General features: G+C 39.2%; 1 protein-coding gene across 1 annotated transcript in view; it reads right to left on the reverse strand.

The window, feature by feature from the left end:
- Positions 1 to 26492, reverse strand: part of SAMD13 (sterile alpha motif domain containing 13) — a 39456-nt gene that overhangs the window by 6585 nt on the left and 6379 nt on the right. The window contains exon 3 of the mRNA XM_035018160.1: positions 9797 to 9908. Within this exon, the coding sequence (XP_034874051.1) occupies positions 9797 to 9908 (112 nt within the window). The remainder of the gene's footprint in view (positions 1 to 9796; positions 9909 to 26492) is intronic.

Raw genomic sequence — 26492 nt, forward strand, 5'->3', positions numbered from 1 at the left:
AATATCATCAACCAGCAGAGTCCTACCTCTGCAACACTTAAAGTCCAAAATCCTATCCTATCTCTTGCTCCTCATTCTCATTACACCCACTTTCACATTTCAATTTCACTTTCTCCAGGGCCAGACTCCTCATTTGTATCAAGTCTGCATCCCTTGGTTGGCCCTGGGAACCATTCTTTTATATGCCCTCTCAGATTGCCCTCTTAGGCCATTAGTCATCCGCTATGCCCACGCCACAAACACCCCATCCAGGAGCAGAATAGCAATCCACCTTCTCTGATTCCTATGCCTGGTGCAACTATGGAAAACAAACAAGCTGTGAAGATGAAACACTACCCAGGAGCCGTGTGCCAGTCTCAGCTGGGTCAGGAAAATTCCTTAGCAGTTCTATGTATCCTGGTCAGTTCCCTCTCCCATTCCCCTTGATGGCCACTCTTAACCTTCACTGCTCTCCTCTAGTTCCTTATTAAACCTCCCCCCATCCTGTCCACTCCAAGCACAGGAGCTTGCCTCTTGTTTAGCAAAGGAAATAGAGGCTGTCAGGAACTCCCTTAATGTCCCTGGGGACAAGGGCAATCTTAGCTAGGTCTGTACACATGCTCACCTATGCCCCCAAAGCACAGGAAGGATAGAGGAAGAATAGGAAGGATAGAGAAAGATATCCCTGTCTTGTTCGGAATTAATCCCTTCATATTTTTTTTTTTAAAACAAAAGAATGAAAGAGTTGAATATTTTATGGACCAAACTGAATGAACTGAATCATGTATATTATGGCCGACATTACATTTTATTATGGTAAAATATGTATAACATGAAGCAGGCCATTTTAGTTCACTATTTTTAAGTGTACAAGTTAGTGGCATTAATTGTATTCACAACATTGTGAAATCATTGCTACCATCTATTTTTTAAACTCTTCCATCACCCCAAACAGAAATTATTATCTATTATGCAGTAACTCCCTCTGCCCCCAGCCCTTGATAACCTCTAATCTACTTTGTGTCTCTATGAATTGCCTATCTTATATATCTCATATAAATGGATCATACAATATTTAAGTGGTTAACTTCACTTAGTATAGTGTTTTCAAGGTTTATCCACATAGCATGTGTCAGAACTTCATTCCTTTTTATGGCTGAGTAATATTCCATCATATGTATATACTATATTTTGTTTATCCATTCATCTGTTCATAGACACTTGGATTGTTTCCATCTTTTGGTAATTGTGAATAATGCTGCGATGAACATTTGGGTACAAGTATCTATTTGAGTCCCTCTTTTCAATTCTTTGTGGGGAATTGTTGAGCCATATGGTAATTCTATGCTTAACATTTTGAAGAACCACTAAACTTTCCTACAGTGGCTGTACCCTTTTATATTCCCAACCAGCAATGCATGAGGTTTCCAATTTCTCCATGTCCTTGCCCTTCCATACTCTTTGATCTCATCCTTTTCCTTATCCTCAAGGAGTTTGCTTTATTTAACTGTCCTCAATTTCATTCAATTTTAACCTAATTCTTTTGGCTACTTTCCTGCATGTAAATAAGTTTGAGTGTCTCCTCTCTTAGAAAAGAACCCTCATGCCTTCATGACCCTCCAGCTACTGGTTCTCCCTTCACTTGCCTGCCTCCCAACTCACTCCTCAACTTGGAGGAAAGGGTCCTCCACTTCCCAAACAGTCACCCACCTTCTCCCTTCCCCAACTCCACTGAAACTCCACCGTCATTCACAGACCCCACGGGGGCTTCACCTTTTTGAGGTATTTGACCTTGTCGATCATTGCATTTTTCTTAAAACTTGCTCCTTCATTGGTTTCTGTACAACCTCTCATTACTGGTTCTTTCCCCACCTCCCTGAGGGTTCTTTCTCAGTTGCTTTTGCTAGTTGCCTTTCTTCTCCAAACAATTAAAACCTTGGTATTCCCCAGGGTGCTGACCTTGGCCTTTTTCTCACCCCCTTCTAAATGCCTCTCATTGTCATCTCTCCTATGACTGTTGATGACCTCTAGGTCTCTAGGTCTCTAGGTCTCACTCTTCCCCCAAACTGTCTGCTAGATATATACACCTGAATGTACCATAGGCTTTCAAATTTAATGTACCCCAAACTGTGCTCATTATATCCCTTTTACAACTTACCTCCCACAAACATCCTAGTTAATGGCACTAATTTACAACCACCCAATCTGGAAACTTGGCAGTCATCCAAGCCCCTCCCTTTCCCACTTGTGGGCAGTGAACTTGGTCTTGGGTTATGGCGGAGAACAGAGATGGGACAAATCTTCAACCTCCACTGCCAGTGATCCACTAAATTCTTCTGGCCATCTTCCCCAGATTTTCTAATCCATCTTTTCCTTTGCCCAGTAGAATTATTGCAGCAGCGTTCCCACCTTCCATCTCCTTGTCCTCCAATCCACTCTCCACATTGCCACTAGATTGATCTTTCAAAACCACAAATCTCATCCTGGCACTCACTTCCCACTTACTATCCTTCCACAGTTTCCCAGGACCTTTCAGGTGAAGTCTCTCTTCTGCCAGGCAAACCAGACTATCTGTATTCTGGACCCCTGTTTATCTTTCAGTCTTATCCCTTGACGTTCCCTGCTCCACACCTCTTACTCCAAGGCGCTTGGAATTCTCAAGATAAACCATGTTTTCTCATGCCTTTGTACTTGATCTTCACCTGCCAGGAATTCTGTGCTTCCTTCAAATGGTTCCCAAACCTACAGTGGTTTCAGGTGGTTTTGTTAAAGTAAAACAATACTTGTAATAATGAGTATTATTTACTTCAATAGTTTTATATTTATTTTAACAAGTGTTAGAAAAAGCTACAACAACTATTGAAACACTTGAATGAGTGAATAAGCCAAAGAAGCACCATGTATGTATCTGGCTAGGTGATAATGTCTTACAACTGGTCTCATCTCAAATAAATGACTTAAACAACCATTTGGGATTTTTGGCTTATAAAAATCTACTCTGTTTCAATCAAAAACTCAAAAGGTCCTTTCCTTATCAGTTTTGCTTTCAATTCTCTTGGCTATTTTCTTATTGTTAGCATCATCCATCTATTTTTTTTTAAGATTTTATTTATTTATTTGAGAGAGAGAGAGAGAGCACATGAGAGGGGGGAGGGTCAGAGGGAGAAGCAGACTCCCTGCTGAGCAGGGAGCCCAATGCGGGACTCAATCCTGGGACTCCAGGATCATGACCTGAGCCGAAGGCAGTTGCTTAACCAACTGAGCCACCCAGGCACCCTCATCCATCTATTTTTTAACTACTTCCTAAATATTTATAGACTGGAAGGATGCATCAGCAGAGTTTGAGTTTCCACTTCCCCTATTGATTATGTTATAAAATATTTTAAGCATTTCAGAAGCCTTCAACTGTTAAGAAATATCATGTGTCAAAGCACCTTAAATATTTACAGTAGTTGGTACTTTAAAATGCTGATAAAGTAATAAGAGTTACTTCCAATTTGTGGGTTTTTTAAAAAAGATTTTATTTATTTATTTGACAGAGAGAGACACAGTGAGAGAGGGAACACAAGCAGGGGAGTGGGAGGGGAGAAGCAGGCTTCCCACTGAGCAGGGAGCCTGATGAGGGTCCTGGGATCATGACCTGAGCTGAAGGCAGATGCTTAACAACTGAGCCACCCAGGTGCCCCCCAGTTTGTGGGGTTTTAACTGGTCTCATTCTGAGCTGAATTTACCATGAAGCTAATGAAGCTTAACTTTTGCCTCAGTAATTCTGTATTCATATTTTTGAATTTCTTTCCCCAAGAAGGGCTCTTAAAATTGTAAAAGGTTTAGACCTCCCAAAACCTGGATTTGTACTGGGTCTAAGTAGAAATATCCACCACAGGGGTGCCTGGGTGGCTCAGTCGGTTATGATCTCAGGGTCCTGGGACTGAGCCCCATATGGGGCTCCCTGCTCAGTGGGGAGTCTGCTTCTCCTTCTCCCACTGTCCCTCTCCCAGCTCATGTTCGCTCTCTCTCAAATAAATAAATAAAATCTTAAAAAAAAAAAAGAAAATATCTACCAAAATCACTACAGTTGAAATCTCTGGCGATGACTTGGGCCACTAGGCTCAGAGTTGCCCTGATTGGCCTTCCCACTTTACTACTCCTTTTGGAAGTAGTGTTATTGGCAATTTGTAGCAGTGAGAATTTTTACTCACATTTGTTTAGTCAGTAGCTTCAGAAAGTTAGCAAATAGTCATCTGAAAAAAATGTCAATCTTTGCATTTTAAATGAATGGCTTAAACAACCAGTTGGGTATTTCAGAGTAAAATACTGCTCTTATACATGTGGTTTGGGAAAGTGAGGAGATAATAGAGTAAAATTAATTTGTCACCATGAATTGTATACTATGTTGTCATATTACTCCGAGAAAAAAATTACCTCAGTGATACAAATTGTTCCAGAAACAGAATCACTGATGTTACTTACTTGTAAGTTTGAGGAATCCGAACAATATGAATTATATGACACTGACTGAATGGCAGATCGCTGCCTTCCATCTTCGTCATGTACAATCTGAGTACGCGAGTCAGACAGATGAAGACATGGAAGTGAAGTGACTACATTATGAGGGGCAGAGCTATCTGGGACCTGCATTAGGGTCCAGTCTGAGTGGTGATGGTGCTGTCCTGGACCGCCAGCATTCCTTAACTGGCAACTAAAAGCACTGTCAATAGAAATGGCTTTCCACCAGAGAATGGTGCTCATTTAGCCTTCAGAGGCTGACACAGTAAACCTTGTCCTAAATGTTCTGTGAAGAAGGTGGAGATGCTTTGGAATGAAGTTAGTCAAAAGGTTCTCTTAAAAACTAATGCTCTTAGGAAAGTAAAATTCCTGAAGTACCTTTGACTCTTGAAAACCAGGCAACCCATATGTATGGGCAAGTGTCAATTTTTTATCATCTAGTCACCAAAATTCAACTGTGTATATACAACATCTCAGGTAGTTTTGTGCTCTGTGCTGTGCATTGAAAGCATACTTCATGAAGGCCAGGTTTAAGCTAACACTTGACTATTAAAGCAACAGCCTGAGCAATATTCTGTCTGTTTAAATCAACATTCATGTTATAGAAATCTGAGTTCTAGAAAGGCAAACTCTTCAGGATCCTCCAGTGACCAGTGTCAATCAGGAGAAAAGAAACTAGGACTCACCACAGCATGAGAGATCTGCCTGCCAGAAGACACTTGGGAAAACAGCCATCACCCTACAGTGTCCATGGGAAAGAGTACTGACAGAGTCATCATTACTGCCTCCTCTAGGAAGGACTCCCACTGGCTCCTGCTCCTACTGGCCAGTGAACCCTCTGGAGCACTATGTTAATGAGGTCAGTGAACCAAGGAAGAGGGATAGCATTGGTCTTAAAGGCAACTGGCCAGAACAGTAAAACAACTTGAAATACACATACTACTGACACTGGGTCATGGGGGCTGGCGCAAGGGTCCGGGCAGGGGCTTAGTTAGAACCTCCCTTTTGACAATTCTTTTGGCTTACAGTTGTGGCTCGCACAGTAGGCTCAAAAGAGGTTTTCCAGAAGAAAACTTGATAGAGATCATTACACCAGAAGGAAATTTAATAGAAATCATTGTCATGTGGCAGTGTGCCTGCTCAGAGAAAAGGAGGTAATGCAAAGATCACCAGCTTCACCAGATGCTTCATACCAAAGAAACATGGGATGCCGTTCTGGCCCTTTGGACAAACCTCACTCAATGGCCGGATATCTTCCAGGGAGGTATACTAGAAAGCCACCTCTGTGTCTGGTTGCTACAGCAACAGAATATCCAGGATCGTACTGTGAGACCATACCATGAAGGCGGATATTCTCCTCAAAGTCAGCCCAGCTGAGGGTAGACATGTCCAGCATCAACGCCACTGTTTTAGTCAGCTCTAAGTTCTGATCACAGTTCTGGAGGCTGGAAGTCCAAGCTCACAGTGCGAGCATGGTCAGGTTCTTGGTAAAGCCCTCTTCCTGGCTGGCAGGTGGCTATCCTCTCGCTGCATCCTCACACGACAGAGAAAGACAGAGCAAGCTCTCTGGTCTCTTCTCTTCAGGATATTACTCCCATCACGAGGGCTCCACATTCATGACCTCATCTAAATCTGATTATCTCCCAAGGCCCACCACATAATGTCATCATATCGGGAGTTAGGGTTTCAGCATACGAATTTGGGAATTTGGAGGGGCACAAACATTCAGTCCACCACTGTTGGCCATGACACTAAGCTCCCCACATCACTGGCAATGGTACTGTCCTTTCTGGACCTGCCCTTTTCCAAGGTCGTGGGAGGGTAGTTTCCAGCTCTGTGCTGTTTCTGTCCAATGGCAGGGCAAAGCTTTCCCCAAGGAGATTTCAACACGTAGTCCTTATTGTTTCTCCGCTGTCGTGACCTAGAAGATGTGCCTGGAAGGGTCATGTTCCAAAGGGTCAGTTTGGGCTGGGGGTGGCGGTCTTCCCATCTAGGGTGAACTTGAGGTTCACTGACAGGAAGACCCTTGAAGGTGAAACATAAAGCTTTCTGAGGCATGATGACAGAAGAGGCAGGGTAACCTGGTAAAGGATCCTGATTCTCAGTCCTCATGGAAATCACAGCAGCTACTTATCTTACCAGGCTAAGCCTGACTAGTGGTTCCCTCCTTGCCCTCCCTCTACCTCCTTTAAAGAGAAGAGGAAAGATGATGAGAATTACATGGCAGAAGAAGATTTGGATCACTTCCAGGGAATAATTTAAGGCAGACTCTTTCTTCCACCTAACTGCCCTTCCATGAGAATGAAGGAGCTTGAGCTTCTAGACCATGCTTGCAAAACTCCAGTGCCCTGGGAATTCATTTCTCAGGCTCCTGAGTTGGGCTCAGCACAGTAGCAAGATGATGCCCTTTGCCTGCTTGAAGGACTTCTGAATGAATTGCTTTGGGAGAGTCTGTTCCTTTTGCTTCCCACTAATGCCTTGCCAGAGTGATGTCATCCCTGGGAGAAAGGGCCTGCTCCTGGGCCAAGCTCAGAGCTGGCCAGCTCCATTCTCAGGTCCTGCACAGAATCTGGAAGGCCCAAAGGACAACCCCTCCCCCCGAGTCTGGGACATCGGCCTCAGAGGAGTCTGAGTAAAAGTCCAATCTGAAAAACGCTTTTGGGCAGCTGGGAATTGGGCCAAGAGACCTTTTAGCTGAGTCCTTTCTTTGGTTAACCTTTTACAATATTATTTAAATTTAATTTTAGAAGAGAGTTATTCAACTGTAATGACACAAATGGATATTACTCTATTAAAAACTAAAATAAAATATGTTCCAGCTGGTAGGCCTTCACCTTTCAACCTGAGCGATTCCCCCCCCCGATTTTATTATAAAAATTTTCAAACATGAAGTTTTAAGAACATATAGTGAACACCCACATGACCACCACCCTAGACTCTACAATTAACATTTTCTATACTGCTTTATCACATGTTTATCCCTCTACTCCTTCCTCTATCCAATTGTCAATCCATATTTTGATGCATTTCAAAGTAAGTTATATAAATCAGTGTATTCCCCTAAACACTTCAGTTTGCATACTACTAATTGCTTAATGTTTTTTTATAATTCCTTTTCTTTTGAGGTAAAATGTAGAGGCTATGTAGCACACAGACCTGTAACATCTGTATATGCCTGTGCATCTCAGTGCATCTACTGGAAGCAGATACATGTAGCCCAAACCCTCATCAAGACACACAATGTTCCTTCATGCCACTTTCCAGCCATTCTCCACTCCCACCTATCCAGAGGCAACCACTGTTTTACTTCTTGCTACCAATGATGCATTTTCCTGTTCTCAACCTTCATCTAGATGAAATTGCTATGGTCTGAATGTTTGTGTCTCCCCAAAATTCGTATGTTGAAACGTAATCTCCAGGGGGTATTAGAGGTAATTGGTAATGGTGTTAGGAGGTAGGGCCCTTAGGAGGTGATTATACGGATTAGTGCCCTTACAAAAGGAGCCCCAGCTCTCTCATCCCTTCCTCCATGTGAGGACACAGCAAAAATACAGCTGTCTAGGAGGCAGGCCCTCACCAAACACCCAGTCTGCAGCCTTGTTAGTCTTGGAATCCGCAGCCTCTGAAACTGTGAGAAATAAATGTTTGTTGCTCATAAGCCACCCAGTTTATAGTATTTTTGTTATAGCAGCCTGAACAGACCAAGATAGGAACAGTTCAATAAGAACTCCTGTGTAAGGGTTCTCTTACTCAATATGATACTTTGAGATTCATCCAAACTTCTTTACACATTACTAGTTTGTTCCTTTGTATTACTGGGTATATTCCACTGTGTGACTATACCACATTTTCCCAGTGGTGGACACTTAGGCTTCCAGTTTTAGACTATTATGAATAAAGCCACTAAGAATAATTTTGAACAGATCTTTTACGGACATATGTTTCCATTTCCCTTGGGTAAATACTCAGGAATGAAACTGCTGGATCATGGGGTAGATGTATGAGTATTTTACATCCCCACTAACAATACAGGAGAATGTGTTTGTTCTACATCTTCATGAACATTTAAATTTATCAATCTTTCTAATTTTAGCTATTCTGGTGGGTGTGAAGTGATTTAAGCTGCTATTTCAGCAAATTTTCCAAATTAACAACAGCAACAACTATATATGTGTGTATATATATATTGGGGGGGAGGAGAGAGAGAGAGAGATATCAGGTTTGAAGAAAATATTGGAGGAGATTTATATATATATATATATATATATATAAAGTTTCCCTAGCCAAACCCAGCTTAAGAGCATAAGAGCTAAATGGATATGGAAGAAGCAGCCAGACACATTCTTCAATTTATAATTCTATCAATTATATGACAATACTGGAAAAGTAAATGTAATGCTTAGAAAACTGCAGCCTTCACTGATAGGGAGATAGGATCTCTGTTTCCCTACAGAGCTGGTCTGGTGTGGACCACAACATGCCTCCTCAATGTGCTTCCTCATGGTTAAAGCCCCTTGGGCACCATCCTTACAGAGCTGGCCCAGCCTAAAAAATGGAAGTCAGGAATCACCCCAACAATGGAGAGGGACCCCCTACTCCCTCCTTTCAATACCAACCCTGGACCTGAGGGAAGGGAATTAACACTTTGAGGGGCATCAACACTGTGCCAAGACCTACCCTAGGCACTGTACAGACAAAGTTCCTTAATCCTCACACCACCACCCTATTGAGTTGGGCATTGATAGCCTCATGTTGTGGATGTGAAAGCAAGACTCAGAGAGAGACAGTAACTTGCCCAGGGTCACACAGAGTTAGAAGAACCAGGATTTGACTCTAAATCTGTATTCTTTCCACTCTACGTTTCTAAGCACCTGGAACGCAAATTGGAGGGGGCTTCCTAGCTCGGTTGGTGCTGGGCCAGTAGTGGATGGTGCTGCATGTCTCTAGTCAGATCTGCCCCTCACTTCCCTTTCTTCTTGGTTTCTGCTTTCCAGTGTGTCTGTGGTGAGGGTAGGGCTGTCCCATCTTTCAGAAGACGCAGGTGTAACTGAGCGTTAGCCCTCCTTCCTGCAGCTGTCACTGTGTCTCAGGGCATGGGTTCCCCTCTCTCAGGAAGGAGTCATTAGCTCGTCACTTTTCTTCTCTCCTTTCCCACCCTCTTCAGTGCTCTGGTATGATCGGTGTTTGATGTGGAGGACATGCAGAGCCTCACAGATCCCTCCCTGCTCTCCAGTCCTCTTCCTCCTCACTCCCTCTGCCCACTGTGAGGAAGAGGTAACTGTTCATCATGGGTTTCTCTAGACAGACTTACCTGCTCCTGAAAAGCACTAGCTTGCTCCTCGAATCCTGCTGTTCGAAAATAGTTGACAACATCCATCACGGCCCAGTCTGCAGGATCCGGCGGCCTCCCATTCTCCATGGAACTGCAAAACACAAACCCAGACACTTGGCATGGCAGAGCAGGCAAGAGTGTGTGGCCTGGCTCACTACTCAGTCTCCTAGGTGCAGGCCCTGGTAAGCTTGCTAGAACCATGTCCCTCTCTTCCTTCAAAGGCCCAGATCCCAGTTTACCTCTCAGGAACATAATCATTCTTATGTTTCTTGGGTTCAGGACATAATTACTCTTACTGGCTCAGGCACTGTTTTCCTAATAAACCATTAGACCCTTCATATGAAGTGCTTCCTCATGAATTGGTTTTTATTTATTTATTTATTTATTTATTTATTTATTTGTTTATTTATTTATTTTTAAGATTTTATTTATTTATTTGACAGAGAGAGACACAGCGAGAGAGGGAACACAAGCAGGGGGAGTGGGAGAGGGAGAAGCAGGCTCCCCGCAGAGCAGGGAGCCCGATACGGGACTCGATCCCAGGACCCTGGGATCATGACCTGAGCTGAAGGCAGTCGCTTAACCAACTGAGCCACCCAGGCGCCCATGAATTGATTTTTAATCCAGAGATTTTAGGAGTGGTTCCATGATTTCTGGCAACTCACAGGATGATACTCATACTCCTGAATTAAGGCCCTGTACAATATGGCCCCCATGTACCTGTCTTTTGCCATCTCCTACCACCTTGCCCATCCCCATCCCCACACATTCTCTCTACAGCTGTGAAATTGCAGAGCTAAAGCCATTCCCCCAAATGCTGTGCCCTTTCACAGTTCTGGGCGTTTGCACGTGCTCTTCCAGCCACTTACAATGCCCCCTCGTTTGTCTCTACTTGACACAATCCACCATTCCTACCTACTTCATTCTAGTTCCCATGCCATCTCCTCTGTGAGGCATTTTCTGGCCCCAGGGAACTGTTTTAGTTATAAACTCCTCTGCATTCGAGAACTCCATTCAAACTCCCATTGCAGCATTTTCCACACTGGATTATACTCTCTACTTATTGGACAGTCTTTCCCATCAGAATGGGAGATGTGGGTTAGGGATACACATCTGGGCCAGAACCATTTTATTATTCTTAGTGTCAAGCATATACTGAGGAACTCAACCAATATTCACATGACTAGATGATGATCAAGCATCTGAGAAGTTCTATGGGTAATGTGCCTCACTGGATTTAGAAAGGAGGGATAGGAAAATAGAGAAAGAATGGCAAGGACCCGCCATTTCTGTGACTGCCTCATTTCTCTTTCAGCAGTATTTGTCTGGATTTCTCTACACTTCATCCAAAGTGTACATCTAATCACATTGCTCCCCTGCTTAAAATCCATCAGAAGCTTTCCATTGTCTTTAAGATGAGTTCCAAATAGCTTAACTTGGCTTGGGAAATCCTTCAGAACAAAGCTCCTGCCAGCTCTCCTGCTAGGAATACACTAATGAGCAAACAGACATGGTCCTTACTCTTGTGGACCTACAGTCCTGTGGGGATAGACAATGATCAGTAATCATACAACTAAATGCACAGCTGCACATTGTGGTAAGTGCTATGAAGGAGAGGTACACTGTACTACGGCAGTTTAAGGGGCTAAGGGATGCATTCCTGTGGAAGTTTATCTTGGGGTAAGGTCTAGAAAGCAGCCAGAAGTTAACCGTATGAAATCAGGTGAAGATTATTCCAGGCTCTTCGGCAGGAATATATACAGTCAAGGGAGGCATGCAGGTCTTGGAGGCCATGCTGAAGATTCTGGATTTTTGTCTATGAGCAATGAAGCTTGCTAAATGGTCTTATGTAAAGGGGGTGACCTGATCAGATTTGCATTTTGAAAAAGAGAACTGGAGATGAGCCAGAGGGGAAGAAGGGGCACCAGGGAGAGGTGGCCTACTCCAGTCACCCACACAAGAGATCATGGTGATCAAGACTAGAGTGGTGGCTATGGACAAGGGGAGGAAGTGTGTGGATTTAAAGGATTTTTAACCAAGAAAATCAGCATGACTTAGTGGTGGACTAGACATAGAGAATGAAGGAGATGGAAGTATCATGGAACTGGACGGATGCTGGTAACTTCATTCAGATGGCACTGCCAGGTTTAGTTAAATACACTGAATTTTGGGTACCATCTACATCCAAGCAGAGATTTAATGTGGGACTGAGTCTGATACTCAAAGCAGATGAATGGGCTGGAGGTACACATTTGGGAGATAGAATTTTTAGTTAGTAACTGAAATCTTGGGAGAGGGTGAGAAGAAAATTTGGCCTAGAACTAAGCATGGGTGGGAGGTTCAACATGCTAGTGAAAGTTGAAAGGATTCATGTTACTTTTAATGGAAATGAAATTGCCCAGACTCCGAGGATTCCTGAAAACCTTCAAACATCCAAAAGTCAAGGGACTAGCTGTATCTCTGCCTCACCGCCAGCATAACGTTTTGCTTGTAGTAGGAACTTAAAATATTTGATTAAAAAACAAAACTTCTATCCTAACTCAAGACAAGAGAACCTTTAATCAATGGCACACGGGATCAATGATTTATCAACACAACATTTAATTGAAAGGCAATGCTGACTAGCTAATAGTGTTTTCCCTTTGGAGCTTAGAGACTGTGAATCTATAAACACTGCATGCCCATGCACACATGCACTCATATATATGCAGGCTTACTATACACACACACACAACTTCTTACCATTTAACAGGTAATATACAGCGGGGAAAAACTACTTTCACCCTAACATTGCCAAATATTAACTATGTATTTTAAAGTCAAAGTTAAATGAGTTTTTAAAAATTATCCACATGCTGGGATTTTTTCCATCATCCCATTAACATAGGCGATCATGAGCTGACACTGGGCAGTTCCTTTAAGATACCATTTTCCTTCTCTCCCTTGCTTAAGGTGGGTTTGAATAATGTTTAGAAAGGAGTTCATTGTTCTAACAAGTCTTTTAAGTTTCCTAATCAGCTCACTTCTAGCAGTGAGCAGAGAGTCTCATCGGATATACTTTTAAGTGCCCCAGAAAACATCTGAATTCACTCTCCTTGTGGCTGACTTCAATTAACTGCCTTTCCTCATAAAGAATAGCTATCTAATTGTAATAACAAAGTATGTACCTTGTAATTTTAGGATAGGAGGTTTTCCTGATTCTTATTCTGCTGGGATATGACATCATCACTTCCACAATTGTGAACTGTTCTTGAGAATTAGCAATGTGGCAGAGAACAAAGATGTTACAATACTGCTGACAGTGTAGCATGAGGAAGAGGAGCAATGGAAAACCAGGCACGCTCTCATATTTAGGGTAAGGAGACCCATGCAGAAGAAACAAGGAGCATGAAACCAATCAGTGCATTTAGTGATTGATCCACCCTAAGTTTAGGCTTGAGAGCAAAAAAACGCCAAATAATGTAGAAGACAAATCACAGTGTTAGACTACTCACAACCCGAGAGGAGAAACCTGCCTATCTTCATCTCTTAAGCTCTCCGGCACCTAGCGCGGGGCTCAGGTGCACTGTTGATGAACAGCAAAGCTCTGTTATGTCAGTGGACTAAGAACCAGAGAGTATGTAGAGTCTACAATATGCTTTTCATACATTTCCTATTATCAGCCTCCTAACTCCTTGTCAACTGCCTACTGTAACCTGTATTTAGGAAAACTAAGGCTCAGAAAGGTTAAGAAACTCACCCCAAACCACACAGTAGATAAAGCCAGGATTGGATTCCATATATGCTTGCTTCCAAATCTATGCTTTTCCACTCAACTCCTTGATACAACAAATATTTACTTCAAGCCTACCAACTTCTCAGTCCAGGGCTAGATGCAGGGTTACGAGGATAGGAATGCATAGTCCTTGCCCTCAAAGAGCTAGCAATCTGGTGAGGGAAGCAGACATGTAAACAGCTACCTCTAAGTAATACTCGAACTGAGGGCTGCACAAGTGTTACTGAGGATGCACCCGCTGGAGGGCGCAGAAGGTTCTGCCTGATAGGACACCTCAGGATCTTCAACAGCGATTTTGAAAGGCATCTATTGCTTCAAGCACATCCTAAGTTAGGCCTTGAGGGGGGATGCCTTGCAGAGGCAGGGACATGCAGGCACATGTCACTTCAAGGTTGTTTATGATAAAGTATGATGAATAATTTCACTGGGGTTCCAGTGGTTTTGGTAACAGTTTTAAGGAGACAACTGACGATGATCAAGGGCAACATGAAAGTGGGAGCTGGGGGTAGGGGTGGAGTGCCGAGGCCACATGAAATTATGAGTACATTTCAGAGGATGGATTTAAGTGTCACCCTTCCCCACTGGGAAAGCCATACGTCTCCAAAAGGACTACTATTTGTAACCAAACTGAGACACTTTGTTGCCTTTTATTCTTTATTTTTTTTTAATTTTTTTAAAGATTTTATTTATTTATTTGAGAGAGAGAGAATGAGAGAGAGAGCACATGAGAGGGGGGAGGGTCAGAGGGAGAAGCAGACTCCCTGCCGATCAGGGAGCCGGATGCGGGACTCGATCCAGGGACTCCAGGATCATGACCTGAGCCGAAGGCAGTCGCCTAACCAACTGAGCCACCCAGGCGCCCACTTTGTTGCCTTTTAAATGGACCATTCTCTCCAAATCTTTTCTTATAACTTGTGCATGTCAAATTCCAGAAGGAATTTAAATGGCACTGTTCAAAACACCTCCCAGATGGTGGTTCCCATTGTGGCTGCTAATTTTGCACCAATGAAATGAGATGGCAGATATAAAATGATAATCTATTATCATTTGATACTTGTTACTCACTATCATCATAGCAAAAATGTTTCTTAAAATATGCTATATAAAGATGATAAATTCATGAATATTTTTCCAGGTATGGGATCTATATATATATATAGTATTTTAACTTATTACAAAAAATTAGCAAGAAATGAAGGGCAGAATTTATCTATGATCCCGTCACTTAATCAAACCAATGTTTCCATTTAACCCAGTCACCATTTAGTCCCTGTGCATATGGGTTAAGTACATCGTATTATTGATAAAAATTATATCATGCATGGATAATTCACACTGGGAGACAATTATCCCTTAATTAAACAATCACCTCATTTCTAAAGAGAGCTAGAGACATAATAATTGGGACAGAAATGCAATAAATAACAAATTTGGCAGGTACATGCAGATGGAGACCTTATTGTGAGTGTTTTTCATGTTGACATACTGTAATTTTAAGCACTGGCAGCAGAAGTCTCCATTTCCTCTTTACACATTAGTGAAGGCAGGTGGAACATAGTTGAAACCCTTTCTCAGAACCTAGCACGTGTATAGTTTTTAGTACTCATGATATTCTAGATTCTGAGGGTTGATCAGACCAAAAGGAAACTGTGGATAAATATAATCCACATGAGATTTCAAAAACCCCATTATACTCATTAATTGCATTTCTGCTTTAAAGTTCACAGCAAAAGTTATTTTAGACACTAGTTAATATATTATAGTGATATATTTATTACATTACTCTTTTTATTAAGGTAATTCTCAATGTTACTTATGTTTCCACTCAGAAATGCATTCTAATTTTGTAGTGCCTTGATCTTTATAACTTATTTTCAAAATTAAATTAAACTACTCTTTGCCCATCTTAGAACAGCCTTTGGTTAAAAGCAATATAATTCTGATTGTAATAAATTGATATTGATTTTTTTTTTTTTTGCCTATGCCATATCTAACAATGAAGCAATTAAATGAGCTTTAGTTTTATCTCTATTCCTTTCTTCCTCTCCCTTCAACCAAACTAGCAGGATTCTGGCTAAAAGGCAGGCCTAAAAAGAGAAAAGATGATTCAAGGTTTCTTGACAGTACATTTTTCATTTTTTAATACTCTGATAAATAAGAGTTGACTGCATTTAGCTGCAGCATACTCAAGCAATGAAAGCACTGAAAAAGCAAATAATTCTTCAAGCCTTCTGTATATTTCAAATTCTTTAGCTTGGCATTCACAAATTTGATTCAAACATAACTTTCCAGGCTTATTTCCCATTCTAAGTTTGTACTGAAATCCAACTGGGCAACATCCTGGATTTTCCCATATCCACAGCTTGGTTATGCTGTTCAGAGCTCTGTTGGTTAAGCTTCCAAAGATCAAACCCTACTCATTTTTAAAAGGTACTGGTTAAAAGTCCTGTTCCTGATATGCCCAATCTTTTGTTCCAAACATTAATTAATTTTAATCTGCTTACTATAAGCCAGGCACCTGATGAGCCATGGGAACTCATCGTCTAGCGAAGGGGAAAATCTCAACTCAGCTAAATGATGAAAAAGGTTATGGTTATGTGTCTCCCCTGCCTTATTCCAAAAAGTGGTTAAGGAGCAGGAGGAGTTGAGAGATGGAGGAAGGAGAGCAGAGAAGAGTCACTATGGCAAAGTGAGTCAGGCTGTGCTAGGTACTTAGAGAGGCTTCGGAGCTCTGAATCAGAAGAAACACCAGGAGCAGGTCCCAGGGACAGACAGGACATCTTCCTGTATTTCTTTCCTCTGTAATAGATACCTTCCTTCAGGCTGATGGCTCTCCTCTGAAATCATATGGCACTCTGTCTTTGACATATCTCTGCTGATAATGTCTCCCCAGCACTCCAGCCCATCTTTCTGAAAACAAGGGATGTCTCTAACTGCCTCTTTCCCTACCTGTTCTCAACTTTGTAGTACAAAAAAAGACCTCTGAACAAGTGTAAATAAGGACACTCCTCTCAAGAGGATTCAACGAATTAATTTTTTATTCACTATGAGATCCAAGTCATGCCAAAATTCAGGCTAAACACAAACATGCGTGTATTTCATATCCCAATCAAAACTAAAGACAACTGTGCAAACACCATCTGGAGAGCTTTCCCTCCCTGCTCTGAGCCACAGCACAATGGTCACTATTCCAAAGGACTTAGGTGTGGCTTTATTGCTTAGACAAACTCGGTTTTCCTTCTGTAGGGATATCAGTAGCGTGCCAGAAACTACGTAGAAAACAGCAACCATTCAGGGCTGCTAATGTATAAAACATATATAATGCATGTTTACGAATTTTGCTGGATTTGATGAAACTCCTGTTGTTTTCATGTTTTGAATGATATGCTTGGCTGACTCTATGGTCTTATGCATTTTACTCTTTCAAAATGTACACTTCTTTAAGGTAGTCATTTGCAATGGACATAACGGTACAAATCAAAACAATAAACAGACTTAATTCTTAAGTTATCATTTAAGGGAATAATGAAATATTTATCATAAGGCCATATGACAAAAGTGAATTGTGCCCCCACCCCAACCAATTTGTCTGGTGAAATCCTACCCCTTGATGTGATTGCATTTAGAGACAGGGCTTTTAGGAAATAGGACAATTAAGGTTAAATGAGGTCGTAAGGGTGTGATCCTAATCCAATATGATTGGTGGTCTTATAAGAGCCAGCATGCACATACCACAGGAAGTCCGTGTAAAGACCTAGTGAGAATGTGACCATCTACAAGCCAGAAAGACAGCTCTTATGAGGAACCGAATCTGCTGGTACCTTGATCTTGGACTTCCCCGTTTCCAAAATTGTGAGTAATAAATTTCTGTTGTTTAAACCACCCAGTCTATGGTATTTTGTTATGGCTGCCTGAGCCAATACAGTATATATCAGAGCGAACAGATTACTATAAAATATTAAGGAATAAATTTTACCTCCACTAAGAAAAAGAAAACTGTACCAGTTACAAGTATCACCTTTAACTCCTATATATCTTCTGCATTCAAGAAACCATATAGCACCCTAACTTATCCTACCAAACATATCTGCAGAAGAGTTATAACATCAGATTCTGATTAGAAAGGTTATTTTTCAAGTTTGAATTATGGACTCAGTTTACCTCCCCTCCCCTCCTATTCTTTTCTTCTTCTTCTTCCCTCCCTTCCCTCCCTCCCTCCCTCCCTCCCTCCCTCCCTCCCTCCCTTCCTTCCTTCCTTCCTTCCTTCCTTCCTTCCTTCCTTCATCCCTTCCTTCCTTCATCCCTTCCTCCCTCCCTCCCTTCTTTCTTTCCTAACAAACCACTAAGAGGCATTTGGTATTTAGCCACTTAAAATGTTTTGGGAGTTTTATTTCCCTTGCTTTTAGTATAGAGATTTACCATCATGATCACCTGCCTGTTCCAGATTGTTGTTCCCTGAAAAGAACAGCATGGTGGGAACCATCATTCATTGCATTCAGGTAGAGTCAAGCAGTGTGGTTGTGGGTCTGGGAAAGGTGGACAGAACAGATGAGAGGGGCCTGATGGGGAGAGAGTACCTGGGAACTACCTAGCAGCTGGATACAATTCCCTCACTGCTTTCAAATAACATCTGTCTAAGGACTGCTGATTATTTATACAGTACCACAAAAGGACAGGAGTAGGAGTAAATGAGCAAAAGCTGAAACCCAGTGATCAGACACACAATTATTTCTATCAGTTTCCTCTTCTTCCTTCGCTAAGGAGCTAGGCAAGGGTTCCAGGCAAATAACCAAGTACCCTATATCCCATGAAGTTCTTTATTTAACCCTAGATGTGACTGCTTCCCTTAGAGATGGAGACCTGAATGGTGGATTGTTGTACCCATAAGCATTGTTAGATTTTTTTTTAATGAGGTTAAATAATAATAGCCATTGTTATTGCTGTTATATGAAAAGTCTCTTTGATAATTCTATAATAAGGTCAGCATTTTGAAATTCTAACAATGCTAATAATAATTTCTAATTCTACCTTAATATTTTACTTCTACCATTCACCTGCTAACCCTCTAAAATACACATGGGCAAAAACTTAATGCTTAGCTTAATAGTTACTACAGTTAAAAAAAATAGTTACTACAGTTAACAGTCTCTCAAAAGTTAGTTTTACACTATTAAAGCAAGTTAAAAATTTTATAGCACCTGTTACAAAGAAAAGTATCATATTACGTAGTTCCAAAATTTTAAAAAAAAGTCTTTCTTCAAATGAAACCATACACTGAGTGCAAAGGCAGAGGATATGGTGAGCTATGGATGCAAAAAAAAAGACATGACATTAATAAGAAACAGCTTCTTTTGAAAGTCCTGGGGCACCTGGGTGGCTCAGTCAGTTAAGCATCTGCCTTCAGCTCAGGTCATGATCCCGGGGTCCTGGGATCGAGCCATGCATCGGGCTCCCTGCTCAGCGGGGAGTCTGCTTCTCCCTCTGCTCCTCCCCGCATTAGTGCTCTCCCTTTCTCTCTCTCTCAAATAAATAAATAAAATCTTAAAAAAAGAAAGAAAGAACAAAAGTCCTTACTAAACATTGCTACTGTGAATTTTCTATTGCAGTAGAACTTCCCCACTGAGGGGTGAGGGGCATGGTGGTAGTAGAGAAATAAACTGCTTCCTGTTGAAAAGCTGCTAACTTATTATAAGCATCTATTGTGTGGGAGCATTGGTTCCTCCTCTATCCTAGAAGAAAATGAAAGAAGGAAAAAAAAGTCCCACTGTTGAAAAAGGGAGGAAGACTAAGTGAATAGCAAATAAATAAATAAATAAATAAATAAATAAATAAATAAATAAATAAAATATACATATATCTGACATTGAATACTTGTGATTTGTACAGATAGGCACATACATATAAAATACCTAGAATTTTTTTTTAGAATTTAGTAAAAATTCTAACATTGATCTAACATATCCAAACATAGATCAATGATAAGAGTGTCATGTAACAAGGTTTATGATTAATCCAAAATCTGTGCATCTACAATCCACAAAAACAGAATACTATAATCCCACTTGTTCAATAAAAGCTTATTTTATGTGTCCTTTGAATATATGTGTACATTCTTGTGTGTGTATGTATGTGTATATTCTTGAATACATGGGTACATTCTTGTATGACTACGTGTATACCTATGGATACAGAAAGTATTTGTATACAAACTGTCTACAGGGATATAGTCCAAACTATTAAAATGGCTCCCTCTTATTTTATTTAGTTAGTTATTTTTGAACTTAATAAACACCCATGAACCCATGAGGCAAAATAAAAGTTAGGATCTTGACAATAACTACATCTCTTCCCCCTCATTCCCCTGACCTGAGGTAATCATCATCCTGTTTCATATTCATGTAACCTTTCTCCTGGTACAGGTGTGAGAGATCTTCACCTGGTTATATACCTATGCAATATGGTAACCACTAGTCCCAGGAGGCTATCAGGCATTTTATATTTGATTGAGGAACTGAATTATTAATTGTATTCAATTTTTATTAGTTTAAATGTAAAAATTTGAACAGGTATAAAATACATTTCTGTTAAACACACCCCACTGTTTTGGTGTGAGAACATTTCACTTTTACTGCTGCATCACCTAGGCTAATTTGTTGAAGTTTTTCTATGAGATGCATGTGTCCTCTCTAGTATTACACATAAACACATGGCCAATCTAGTTGGTATCAACTGATTGATTCAGTTCAAATTATGTTTTCCTACATACCCATGTAACACGGTAATGGGTTTGAAGTAGACAGCTCAAGTTATAGGAATCTCTTTGTATGTCATAAGTGGTTATTAAGTTGACATTCTTAACTATTTTTTTTAAAGATTTTATTTATTTATTTGAGAGAGAGAGAATGAGAGAGAGAGAACACCTGAGAGGGGATAGGGTCAGAGGACAAAGCAGACTCCCTGCCGAGCAGGAAGTCCGATGTGGGACTCGATCCCGGGATTCCAGGATCATGACCTGAGCTGAAGGCAGTCGCTTAACCAACTGAGCCACCCAGGCACCCAATTCTTAACTATTTTAATAAATATTTTTTTAGTTAAAATAAGTATGGATAAATTTTAAAGTTTAAAAAGGTAGCATACTACTGATGCAGAATTGAGAGGAGTTGCAGAAACTAGCACTAGAACCAGAACAGTAAAGAAAAAAGGAGGCTGGAAAAAAAAAAGAAAAAAGGAGGCTGGCTGAAAGTATATTGGAAATTTCATGATGAATAGCAATTGCAATTTGCTGGAGCAGAGCAAAAGGAAAAAAGCTGTTTGTTGTGTAAAAAAATGGTAAATATAATAAAATGGACAGTATTAAGAAACATTTTCAGTGAACATATAGTAAATTTGGTAACTTTCTTCTCAACAATCAAAAAAGAATTAATGACATTAGCCACTTGAATTCATAATTAGATGTCCAACAAAACGTTTTGAAGTGATTTCAAACAGAATCTGAGCTTATAAATTTGTATAGCTATAAATGGCTTGGATTCTTGCACAAAAAAGAAAACAATTTTTCCATAGACATCTGGTTATATTCAGTTTTCTTAGGATATTATGAGAAAAGACTAAAAAGGTACTTCACAAAAAGTGAAAGATTTTTCAGTTAAGCCACCCAACAACTGCCTGAAGAAGACAAAATCTTTTAACAATATCTAAGATCAACTGGTTCAAAATTTGAAAAGCACAATTACTTTTCTTTAGCTTTAGATGAATAATGCAACATAAAAGACATTGCTCAATTAATACTTGAAGTATGCTTTGTCTCAAAAAACTTCCAAATTTATGAAGACATTGTCAATTTATGGCCCTAAAAAATTGAACTCAGACTTTAAATATTTTTAAATCTTTTACACCTGTCAAAGAAGAATTTTAGCTAGATACGAAAAAATTAAATTCTATTCTGATGGATGGTGTTTCAGCCACATTAGCTAAAATAATCTGGATTTAATTTAATTCTAAAACAACTGACTGTTTCCTTTATTGCTTTACTCCACTGTATGATATTCATGTTCAGTTTTTTAAAGCAGACTCTTGAAATGTCATGGATACCATTGTTAAATCATTCATTATATATTTAAAATGCTATGGATCAATGCCAGATAATGGAATTGTGAAAAAAAAAAATAGAACACAAGGAGTATAATGATGTGTATTCTTTGCCAATGCTTGTTGGATAAGTCCTAAAGAATTTTACAAAGAGCTACTGTATTGTTCCAATTCAAGATTTTATTAAAGCAAATGATTGCTTGCCAAATTTTCAATGAAGATCAAGAAATGGCACAGTATATTATATCTTTTCATTGATATCACACTACATGTGAATGAACTAAATTTATACCTCCAAAAAAAAAAAAAGAAAAGCTAATTTGTGACCCAGCCAAATAGGCATAAAATTTGAAATTGAAACTTGTCAGAGTATGCAATAGAACAATAGTAGTATACAATGAAATTTTACATTTTTCTTACATAAATCAACTTTAAGAAAAATTTGAAAAATGATATATTGACATTGATAACCTTATAGTTGCTTATAAATTTATACACCACCACTTTGAATTCAATGTTAATTATACTGAGTTGGTATAAGTTTTAGTAAATTTATTTAACTTGGGCAGACATTTTGAAACTGATATGCATTTGTTTCAAAGTCAAATCAAATCTTCTAAAAAAGAAGAACCAGTTGTGTCAATGTATTGGCATATAATATAAAAATAATTTTTGGTACTTGATTCATTTATTAGAACTTTTAACTTTGGAATTACTTGGGTATGTGATTCTACCATTTTTTCAACTGTAAATCTTATGAAATCTAATACAGATCAAATATTTCCAGTGAAAATTTTATATCCAAATTGAGATATAAAGCACAAAATACACACTGGATTTAGAAAATTTAGTACAAAACATGTAAAATACCTCTTTAATAAATATGGTTTTTACCTCCCAGAGCTTTAGTTTTCTCACCTGTAAAATGAGAATAATAACAAATACCTCAAAATATGGTTGTGAGGATTGACAAGTCTCACACAAAAGTACTAAACATATGAAGGGACTTCATAAACAGTAGCCTTGCAAAACTAAAGCTCTGATCAGAAGTATGTGGCCAGTGAATAAGAGTTATTATCCTAGACTTCTTTGGAAATGACCCTTTGTGACAGTACTTTCCCTAGTAAAGCAACTATATTTTCCATGCCTGGAAATAAAATGAAAGCAAAACAAGCCCCAGTTTTGGCAGATCTCAGAAACAGCCATAAGAGCCTATGTTTTGTGCCTTTTGAGATTCTATTATAATCTAACTCTGCACTGTCTGTTAGGTTAGCCACTAGTCATTTGTGGCTGTATTAATTAACTGGAACTTCTGTTTATGGTCAAGATGGAGTAACGAGGCCCAGATTTATCCTTCTGCCTAAATAATTAAAAAAGTAGAAAAAAATATATGAAAGAATGGCACTCAAGACATTGGACATTTCCATTCAAGGGATGGAAAACAAGCAAAATAAGCTCTATTCACTTACTGCCTGAAGAAAGAGTTTAGAGTCCTGAAGACTAGAGAGGAGAGAGCTCGCAGCACAAAAACTCTGGAGATCTGCAGAGGCCTCCCTCAAGTCCTCAGCAGAGCACTGATTATCACATACATGTGAGGAAACTGAGTCTGGGGAAAGAACCACCCCAAATATTTAGAAAGCAAAATTCTCAGGGATCATGCAGGGATGGGAAAAGTGCTTGTTTCCAACTGCCAGAGAGGAAAGCCTCATAATTCATGAGAATTGGCTAGAGTATGGAGAGGGGTCTTGCCTCGGTAAGAGGGGAAAAATACCCTTAGACTAAATGCAGCCCTAGTCCTGCCTAACAAAACTTAAAAGCAAGACGTAATAGGATCAAATTGTTTCCAAGTAACCTAATTGCATCCAGCACACAGATCAGGGATACTTATAATTCCTATAAAATATCCAGCACCTGACAAGGTAAAATTCACAATATCTGACACTCAATTAAAAATTACCAGGTATGAAAAGTAGTAAAAAATACAACTCATTCTCACTGAGAAATCAGTCAACTGAAGTGGACTGAGAAATGATAGAATTAGTAGACAGGGACACTGAAACAGTTACAATGACTGTACTTCACATGTTCAGAAGCAAGAGGAAATACTGAATATTTTAAATAGAGATATCAAGGTATAAAAATAAACCCAAGTTGAACTTCTATAGATGAAAACTACATTGTCTGAAATGGAAAACATACTGAGTGGGATTAACAATAGATTATACATTTCAGAAGGAAAGATTAGTGACCTTGAAGGCAAAATAATAGAAACTATCTAAAATGAAACACAGAGAAAAAAGAATGAAAAAAAACCTAGGGCATTAATGAATTCTGGCACAATATCAAGTGATCAAATACAACATAATTGGAGTCACCAAACGAGGAGTGAGGGAAACAAAAAACAAAAACTAAGTCCATTGAGCCAAAAAACAAAACAAAACTCCAAGCACAAGAAAGATAAAGAAAACTATACCAAGTCTCATAATCAAATTGCTTTAAAATCAATGATAAAGAAAAACATCTTAAAAGCAGACAAAAAAGAGACACATTATATATAGAAAACCAAAGATAGGAAAAAGATTAAATGTTTTCCCTTACAGAAACAAAACTAGTTTGCCTAACCTCACCATTTCTATGCAACTTGTTAGTGGAGGTCCTATTCTGTGCAATAAGGCTGGTAAAAGAAGTAAAATATATTCATATTGGGAAGGACAAAGTAAGATTGTCTTTACTCACAAGACACATTTATGGTTTTTTAAAAAAGATTTTATTTATTTATTTATTTATTTGACAGAGAGATAACAGGAGAGCACAAGTAGGGGTAGTGGCAGAAGGAGAGGGATAAGCAGGCTTTCTGCTAAGCAGGGAATTTGATGCAGGGGTCCATCCTAGGAGCCTAAGAAGATTACCTGAGCCAAAGGCAGATGCTTAACCAACTGAGCCACCCAGGCGCCCCCATGATTATCTATGTTAAATATCTAATGAAATCTACCAAAAATCTACTAGAATAAATGAGTTTATCAAATTTGTAGAATATGAGGTAAATATGCAAAAATCAATTGTATTTCTATATACTATCAACAAACAATTGGATATTAAAATTTAAAAAGCAATACAATTTATAATAACATGAAATTATAAAATTATGTCGGGATATATTTGAAAAGATGTGCAGGATCTACAGATGGAAAACTACAAAATATCACTGAGAAAAATTACAGAAGACCTAAGTAAATGGAGAAAAATACTGTGTTAATGGGTTGGAAGACACAATATTGTTAAGAGATCAATTCTCCCTAAGTTGATCTATAATTCAGCACAATGCCATCAAAGCACCAGCAGGTGTTTTTTTGTAGAAATTGACAAACTGATTCTAAAAATCATTTGGAAATGCAAAGAACCTAGGAGAGACAAAACAAGTCTGAAAAAGAACAAAGTTAAATAGATAACCCTACTTGATTTCAAGATTTGCTATACAGCTATAGTTATAAAAACTATGTCATATTCACATAAATACAAACAAAATTATGAATGGAATAAAAAAGTCCAGAAATAGATCCATACATATATAATCAATTATTTTTCAACCAAGTTGCAGGAACATTTCAACAAATGGGGCTGGAACAAATGGATATTCATAGGCAACCCCCCCCCCCAGCCAACAACAGAAACTAATTTAATTCTTATCTCACAGCATACACAAAAATTAACTCAAAAATCACAGTCCCAAATCTAAGAAAATGTAAATCTTTGTGAACTTAAGTTAGGCAAATATTTCTTAGACATGACAATAAAAGCACTATTCGTGGTGCACCTGGGTGGCTTAGTCGGTTAAGCATCTGACTCTTGATTTTGGCTCAGGTCATGATCTCAGGGTCATGAGATCAAGCCCCATGTTGGGTGATTGTGGGCTTGGAGCCGGCTTAAGATTCTCTCTCCTTCTCATTCTGCCCCTCCCCCACCCTGCTGTGCATGCTCTTGTATAAATAAATAAATCTTAAAAAAAAAAACATTATTCATAAAATAAAAAATTAATAAACTAGAGATCATTGAAATTAAAAATTCCTACATTTTGAGAGACACTGTAGAGAGAATGAAAAGAAAAGTCACATACTACTAGAAAATATTTTCAAATCATGTATATAAGGGACTTGTATCCAGAATATATGAAAATTGTCTACAAAATAATATATAAATAACTAGCCCAAGAAAAAGATGGGCAAAAGATTTGGACCATATTTTACTTAAGAAAGATGTATGGATGGCAAATAAGCACATGAAAAGATGCTCAACATCTTCAGTCATCAGGGAAATGAAAATGCAAACTATAGCTAATATAATATCAAATATGAAAAAGACTGATCATACCGAGTTCATGAGGATATAGAACAACTGGAATGTTTACACATTGCTGGTGGGAATGTAAAATGACAACCAGTTGAGAAAACAGTTTGTAAGTTTCTTAAAAGTTAAATATACACCTTCCAGATAGCCCAGCCATTCCATTCCTATATATCCAAGAAAAATGAAAGCATATGTCCACACATAGACCTGTACACAAATGGTAAAAGCAGCTTTATTTGTAATACCTAAAAAATGGAAACAACCCAAATGTCTATCAGCAAGTAGATGGATAAACAGTGAACAAACCGTTGTATATCCACACAATGAAATATTACCCAGTAATAAAAAGTAATGAACTATTGATAGACACTATAACATGGGTGAATCCTAAATTAATTATGCTGGGTAAAATAAACCACACCCCCACACTTCCCTCAAAAGAGTACATTCTTAATAATTCCATTTATA

This window comes from Mirounga leonina, unplaced genomic scaffold (genome assembly GCF_011800145.1).
Source record: "Mirounga leonina isolate KUSES-001 unplaced genomic scaffold, KU_Mleo_1.0 Mir_173, whole genome shotgun sequence".
Classification (NCBI taxonomy): domain Eukaryota; kingdom Metazoa; phylum Chordata; class Mammalia; order Carnivora; family Phocidae; genus Mirounga; species Mirounga leonina.